The sequence below is a fragment of the Cinclus cinclus genome, chromosome 3 (assembly GCF_963662255.1).
Source record: "Cinclus cinclus chromosome 3, bCinCin1.1, whole genome shotgun sequence".
NCBI lineage: Eukaryota > Metazoa > Chordata > Aves > Passeriformes > Cinclidae > Cinclus > Cinclus cinclus.
In genome coordinates, this window is record NC_085048.1 from 81,149,614 (window position 1) to 81,158,137 (window position 8,524).

The 8,524-nt window shown below is 35.5% G+C and overlaps 1 protein-coding gene across 1 annotated transcript in view; it reads left to right on the top strand.

Annotated features, from left to right (window-relative positions):
• Positions 1-6,465, top strand: part of PLD5 (phospholipase D family member 5) — a 156,904-nt gene extending 150,439 nt beyond the window's left edge. Inside the window, exons 8-10 of the mRNA XM_062489209.1 lie at positions 128-293; positions 3,715-3,829; positions 5,717-6,465. Of these exons, the coding sequence (XP_062345193.1) occupies positions 128-293; positions 3,715-3,829; positions 5,717-5,952 (517 nt within the window). The 3' untranslated portion in view covers positions 5,953-6,465. The remainder of the gene's footprint in view (positions 1-127; positions 294-3,714; positions 3,830-5,716) is intronic.
• Positions 6,466-8,524: the final 2,059 nt, after the last annotated feature.

Here is an 8,524-nt window from a genome sequence, read left to right on the forward strand (position 1 = left end):
CCTGTGTGGCCGTGGCTGGGCTGGCCAGCAGCGCCCTCTGGCTGCGGCTCTCTGGCACGGGAGCGGCTCTCCCACATTTTTTAGCATTTCAAAAGTTCTTTGCAAATATTGTCTTCTTTCTCCACAGGTACTGGCCATATTTAGATGGGAAGATAAGAGAAGCATTAGTTTTACGAAGTATTAAAGTACGACTTCTCATAAGTTTCTCAAGAGACACAGATCCCCTTACTTTTAACTTTGTTTCATCTCTGAAAGCTATTTGCACTGAAGTTCCAAGCTGTAGTTTGAAAGTTGTAAGTATAATCCATATTGCTTTAAAATATAAGATATTCCCCACCCCCCCCCAAAAAAAGGAATCGAGAAAACATAGCAATTGAGAATTGTTTTCTGTTATTGTCAAAGTCTTTACATTTAACTAAATATTAGGATATGTAAAATATTGAACATACTTTAATCTTAAAGGTAACAGAATTCGAAATTAAGACAAAAAATATATTGATGCCAAAAGGCAGTTGGTGTGGTGGACAGCCTGTGCAAAACATCACATGTGATCTTTCACAGCAAAGCCAACAGGGTGAACTGTAGCATTGGTCATGTTTATATTGTGAGATAAGAGTTAATCTGACAGCACAAAAATATGATTTAGTCTGCATTCACATAACCTTACTGTTAAGATGTGTAAATATCGACTTTTTCTTCAGTCAAGTGCAAAGTACAAGAAGAAATAATTAAGTTTTTGCATTAAATTTAGACTACAAACTCAAAATTGTGAAAACCAGAAGCACCACTCTGGGGCGACATTAGACATGCAGTACAGGAAAGTGAAAAATACCATGCAAATGTATTAGAGAACAGAATATATTGTAAGTGCTAATTCCAGTGTGATACAGTTCACTTTTATAAAATTGAGGCACACTGGAAAACAGCCACCTGGGATCTTAGGGGGGATGGGTGGGTTTTTTTGCTTTGTATTTTTCAGGTAACAGTTCTAAATAATCTGCTGAATTATTTTTATTTCCTAAATTGATAATCCCAAAAATCCTTCTGGTATTTTGAAAATTGACAACAATTCTGAAAAGGAAGTACTATTTTTATACACAAGTGATATTATGCATATCTATAAATAGGTTTTTTGTTATAATGTATGTTATTATAAGGTGATTCAGTAACAAAGAAGCATAAAGTGTGGTTTTAAGTCAAAAAAACCCATACATAGTTGACTCTGTTTAAGCCACTTCAATTTTAATTAACTTTTAGCTTGTTCCATATTTATCATCAAAATTCTTTTTACATATTCAAATCTTTTTCAAGCAGTACTTAATACTTATATCCATTGCCATCTATTTACAGCAGTAAAATCTTTTGTACAGAATTTATCTTGTCAAGAGTGAAATGATAAAAGGAAAAAAAAATACTTCTAGACATCTGTTCTAGGTAAATAGTGTCTCTGTAGTAAGAAAATACAAAACCAACTTCCATCAGGTGTAGAGAGTCGCAAAGGAACAACACTAAGTCAGTTACCTCTGTGCTGTGCATCACATTTCCCAGTCTGGATAAGGCACTGCCTTAAATAAACCTTGGTACAAGTAATAGCCCAAGGGTCAGAGTTTGCTTGTATGAATTTGATTTTGGCTGTAAACTGTGCTATAGGCTCTATACTCTTTTAATTCAAAAGCATGTCAGGTGAGCAGCTGCTTTTTAAATCTGCATTTCTTTTGTACTCAGCTGTTATAGCCAGGATCAAAGTGAAACAAAAATATGTGTGTGTATGGAGAAGAGAGAATAGGTTAACAAAGTGAAAACTAAATTACCTTTTGAACTATTGAAAACACTCATTTTCCTTCTTGGTTATGCTTTGGCTATGAGAAAACATAAACTAACCTCAGTACAAAAAATACTGTCTTGCAGACATGTATTGTGTGTGTTTATGTATAAAACCACTGAAATTTTAAGAGAAATCTGTAAAAAATTCTGATTGAAATTACACTTAAAATTGCTAGGCTGCTGCAATACCTCCTTATGGTTCTGACCAAAATGCCACACACACTTGCACCACATGACCTCCTATTCCCCTGTTGTTCTGTTCTTTTGGGGATAATATATCCTACAAAGCATACTCAGTAACTTCTTATTTTTCATTTAGCTTTTGATCCTTGTGATATGCCTTGTCTTGATTGTTTTCCCTTTTTTTTTTTTCTTATCCCTATGGAAAGACTAGTTTGGCTGGAAAGTTTCCAGTGAGTGCCAATGGCTGGCTGCAGCTGCAGGGTACACTGGTTTGCCAATGGTCATCCTGGAAAAGGAGACTCAGATGTAATTTCTCTGTTAGATGGGAATCTCCTCCTGATTTCTCCTGGTCTCTGACCAGCCTAATGCAAGATTTTATACTGCCTAACTGCAAGTATAGAGTCAGAAGCAGAGCACTGCAACCCTGTTACACCTGGCATTTTCAGCATCTCAGAGTCCCATTCACATAAGCATTAATAATTACTGGTTTCAACTGAAACTGTTTTGAGAATGCAAACTCAATACAAATATTCTGAAGAGAATGATCACTGGAAGAACTTGCACCTAGAAAGCTTTATTTGAGGACTAACTAAATGCTGTAAGCACACAGCCAAAGGGGAAGGAGTAACCTGCATATCAAACTGCTGCTGAAGCAGGGAGCTCTGTCCTGTGCATATGCGGCCATGAAATTAAAGCTTGAATCAGAAAGGGCAGAGTCAAGGTGAAGAGCTCACCATTGTGCTTCTTGGAACCTTAATTCCCATGTTCCTTAAGTTTTGTGTACTTGACCCCGTAAACGCATCCTGTGTGCACAAATGGCTGGTCTAACTCTCAAAGGAGCAGCAGGAAGGGACCAGCTCTGTTGGGTGCAGTGCTGAACAGAGAAAGGTGTGTGCTTTGAAAGGGCCCACAGAAGTTATGACCTAGAACAGAATTGTCTGTAGACAAATGGAAAACACAAAGGAGCGGCATGGAACAGACATCTATCTACAGCCAAGTTATTCTTGAGCCTCCACATGAATCTGTTTTTGAGTTGTGCAAGTGTATTCATGCTCATTTTTATCTGGTACTGATCAGACAAGGAGTGCATATAGCTCTCAAATCTTAAGTAAATAAAAAAACAAATGAATAAATAAATCTTGCTCATACTTCACTCTCCAGGGTAAAACATTTTCCTCTTGTTGCCTGGAAAATTTTCTCTCTTCATCCCACATTTGATCCTGAAAATCTTTTAAGTTTCTGAAATGGCAAGTTTCCTGTTGGAAACTATGCAGTGTGTGATTGCAGAGGTATTAATTCAGCTGTTGCTGTTTCTCCTGATCCTGAAGCACACTTCAAACCCCAGTGTCCCTTGAAAAATGAGGAAAATAGTTAAAGTTCCTGGTTCTTACCATGGAGAACAGAAAGATGGGGGGGGATGTGGTTTCATTTTACAGCCTTTACTACCTGCCACTGTATTGCTTTTCGTACACAGTAGCCATATACTTTGTACAGTTCAGTATGCCAAGGCAGGAGTATCACAAACTATGAGAATTAATTGGAAACACAATGTGCAGCATTTTATTAAAGTTAATGCTTGGCAATAAAACCTTAAGCTGTTCTGTAGCACCAACTCATTTTCAATAAAGATTAGAGAACAGACTGTATTTTTTCTGTCTCTCATAGAGCAATTCTCGTTAACCTGTGCTTCCTTCTCTTTTATGGCAGAAATTCTTTGACCTTGAGGAAGAGAGTGCCTGCTTTCTTAAAGAACAGAAGAACACTTCTCTTCCCAAATTGAATCGAAACAAATACATGGTGACTGATGGAGCTGCATATATTGGTAAGTAACCGCATCTCAAGAAATTCTATCTCATATCCAAAAGCCTAATATAATAACCTTTTGTAGATGAGCAAGCTACAGCTGATGTATTCTTTAGGTGAAGAAAGTAGTTAATTTCTCTGGGAATCTGGATGATGACTGAACTTTGAGAGTCTTCTCATTTAAAACCTTTTCTTTCCCTCTGAATCAGTTTCTAAAGACCAACAGTCTGCTCTGCTTTCAGTATCTTAAAACAGACTGAAAACGCAAATATAACATAATTTATGAAGCAGGTATAATTATTAGCATATTCTCTTGTTCTGCAATCCAATTAAGATGGAGTGTTCTCCTTTCCCCATGTTATTACTAAAGCTATGGTCAATCCTGGCAAATACTGTACAGATGCTCTTCATCCTCATCATCCAAAGCTTTACTCCATTTACTATAATGACATTTCAGACACCCTCCTAACATCAGGTACATATCTAACTGGTGTTTTGGGTTAAAGGTGTATTTAAGTGTAATTGGTGTGTGGCATCTCAAAAAAGTTCATTACCAATCAAATGCCAACTGAATGCAGGCTGAAAACTACCTTTTGAAAACTTTGAGTTGTGCTTAAGCTTACGGGATCAGAAAACTGAGTTCAAAAGCAGCTCATGACATTTTTAAAAGCCATCTGAATGTGCTGCAGCTTGGTGCTTTAGGGGTCTTACTGACACACTGCCAAGGGTTTACGGTCCATGATAGCAGAGGCAGTGAGGGAGGGCAAAGGCTGCAATCCAAAATCAAAGCCCACACACATCAACAGTGGGATATCCCACATTGTGTAGAGGTATCTTCTTTGAAATCTTCTCTGGAAAGCCCACCCTGATGGGCTCGAAACGCATACCTCGTAATCGATCCAAATCTTTTTTTTTACATCCAATACTGCAGCCTGTTCCTCCCTCATCTCCAGGTTTTATGATACCCACACGCCCCTCTCCCAGATAATTTTTTCCACTCCATTTTAAATTCTTTCACATAGGTGGATCAAATCTCAGTCCCTTGGAACTCATCTACATGGCATAGATTCTTAGCCAAGCTGGTATTTTTCTTTCCCATTGTACTCGCATCCTTAGCTACATATAAATAAAAGAAAGAAATTATCAAAATTCTGTTAAAGTACTACAAATGCATGCTAAGGATCAGATACATCTTTTACTTGAAAGCATGGGAGAGATTGTCCCTTGTGGTGAAGTTACAACTTTAGAATTCTTAACATTTCCTGCTGAAGTAACAGCCTTGTTCAAAATACTGCATGTTTTAAGTGTATAATTTAAAATTCTTACAGTTTTCCTGAAATAAAATAAAAGTAACTGGAGCACTTGATTTTCCATTAGTCCAACTATCCTTTTTGCCCTGCTATCCCCAGGATTCAAAGTGCTTATTTGTTACCTTAGATTTCAACAAAGAATGTACTAACTGGCATAAACCAGTAAAATCTATTTTTCTTTCTTCAAATAGTATCTGTCAACAGGTAAGTTGTAAAATATCTGCTGTTTTGGAGCTTTGAATTATTTATACAGAAAAAAATAATTCTTCTTAGCACTGAAAAGGCTAGTGAGGAAAGTAAATGAAGTAATAATGTAATAGATATAAAATGAAGAGCAAATTAGTTTTGAATAAACAGAAGAACCTGTTTTCACTTCTGAAGGCTTAGAGCTGTTAAAACTTCAAGAAACAATCTTCACAATGCATGGTATGTATTGGAGCTTTTTTTCTTTCTGCTGGTATTAAAAAAAAAGAAACTTACTTCCATCTCTGCACTGGGGAAAATGGTTCTGGATTGCCTTTAGGGAGATTGTTTTTTTATTTGGCTCTTTTTTTAAATGTTAGAAACTCACTGTTTATTCCTGCCTTTGCTTGCAGGTAATTTTGATTGGGTAGGAAATGCTTTTACGCAGAATGCTGGAGCTGGCCTTGTTATCAACCAAGCAGACGCGGGGAACAGCACAAGCATCATTAAGCAACTCAAGGCTGTTTTTGAAAGGGACTGGTATTCACATTATGCCAAAAGTTTACAACCAACAAAAATCCCAAACTGCTTTAACCACAAACTCAATAAAGGAACTTCAAATAAGACTGCCATGAGCAATGTGAATTAGAAAGACTATTTTACCATTTAGTATGGCAATGAAGAATTATGTTGGAGTGTAGCCTTCTTTCATATTTACAGACAAAAGACTTAAAGAAAAAGCAAAAAAAAAAAATAAAAAAAACCAGTTTGGTTGGGGGGGGGTGTTTTTAGGAAAAAGCACACTTATATTAAATCTGTCTGACCTATATTCTCTATATCAATTATTTAAGACTTTCAAAGACTTTGTTACTTCTGACACTGAATGTCATTTCCGCTTCCATGTGAATTTTAATGTTCCACATTTCAATTTATCAGCATGTGTCAATGTTTCTGTTTTAGGACTTTTCCCCAATTGCCAACCTGGCTAGAACAAACCTTGAGGCAAAATGAAGATTCAAGCTATGAAATGGCATTCTAAGATCAGTTATTATTGACATACAAATAGATGGTAGGTTTACTGTAATGGAAAATGTAAAGGAATAAGCAAAGTTTCACCCATATAAATAATTCCCTTTAAATAACTACCCTGTCATAAAAATATTTCCTGGTTTTGAGCATTTACTTTGAGTATCACTGTCCCATGTCTTCTAACTAGCCTTAAAATACATTGAAGTTACAGGACTGGTAATTCATTCATCTCCAAACAGTATGATAAATTTTTGAGGGGTTGGGCTTGGCCTCATCAGGTTTGTCATATTCCCTAAAGCCTCTCAGATTTCTTTATCAAAGTACTGTAGATTCCTTTCAACAGAATAGCTATTTCCAATTACATGAATTTCATCTAACAGTGAAAATCTCTGGGTTAATAGCTAAAACCTAGGACTAATTTTTTTTATTATTTATTTTTGTAATCTCAAGAAAATTCCTTCCCCAAGTATTTATCACGTGAGTCAGCAAATATATGATGACTCATTATTAAACCAATGCACATCTCAAAGTCAAATATTGCTTTTTAGAAAGGCCAGCAGTTATGCAAAATCATGCAATAATTGTTGTTAAAGGATCATACAGTAATTCTGTTGATTTTTACACCTGAAGAATTTTCTTTCCTATCTTTGACTTTAAAAAGAAATTAAAATTGAGAAGTTACTTTTTTTTTTTGTTAAAATGTCATCCATATAGGTAAACACACCTGCATGGACAGAAAAGTGATGCCTTCATTTAGACCACAGTTTTAGTTGGTGTCAAAAGTGTGCCTCTACAATCACAACTGAATTGCACCAAGGAGCAACTGTTCTATAAAAGTGTGAGTTTGCTCTTTGAAGAAATACACATAAATGTTTGACAGTTTTTGTTTGACAGATTTTTCTCCAGTCAGAGATGTAATAGCATAGTTTCATATCACTACTCTGCCTCTGCTTCCATTGAAGAAACACAGCCTTGAAAGCAAACTGCATTCTTCATTTTGTTAAATATTCACAGAACCTTTTCCAAAATGATGACTTTTCTTCTCATCTCCTGAAGGCATACTTCAAAAGCAGAGGGCAAAAAGAGAAAGAAACCCAACCACATTCCAATATATTATTTTAATCTTAAGAAGAAGTTGAAAAACCACTTTGACTTTCAAAACATAGCTTATACTTATATGTTAAAAAATTAGATTTTATTTTAGAGTGAGCACAGCTTAGGAAATTCTAATAAATTAACATAGGCACAACTTCAAATTGTCAGTGAGAAATACCCCACAAGACTAATTACAATCCCAAAAGGCACACTTTTGACAAAGAATCTTTGTTTATTTTGCAATTGCAAAGATTTACATCATCTTACTGAAAATAATGATAAATCAAAAATTTAAGATTGTCAACTTCTACAGAAAATATTTTGCACAGCTCCAATAGTCAATAACATTTTCTGATATTCAGATAAACACATGCCATGTATTAGTCTCACACACACACATAGAAAAGCATTTTACCTGACATACTGATAAGAAACAAGTATTTAAAAGGAAAAATATTTTCTGAGTTGCTATGAGGAAATATCTTTTTGAGGAGAAATTTCTGGATTTTCTTCCTTCTCTATTTAAGTTAGAGTATGTATAGTATGTATAGGACAGAGATTCCCAGCATTTACCTTACTTGTTGTGGTTTTGTTGTTTTGCTTAAGAAATTAATATGAGTCCAGATTAATTTCTGGTGAAAGTTTCAGCTGAGTTATACCACCAATAACTTTAGTCTTGTGAGTCAAAAACTCACAAAATGAACAAACAAAAAGCCCACCATATTTTTAAAAGCTGGTTGAGATAGTTGTACAGTTTCTGAGGTCCCCATGGATGGGTGATCTTAAAGTCTGAGATAAAGTTAATACCACATTCTTACACTGAACACAAAATAATTCATGAAAAAATAAAAATCCCCACTGTCTGGAGTTGTTAGCACCTAATGGCAATAATATACAGTAATTAATCACTGTAGGGGGTTTTTTTCCCCTCTAGCATTATGGATACTGCAAATGTATTGAGTTTTTAAAATGACACCTTGTATAAATAAGGAAGATCTGAGTGGAACACAAATTTGTCAGACAATAAAACTAAGCTGTTGACAAAGCAGGATTTATTGATGAAATCAGACTGACCATTGACTGATTTAGTATAACAA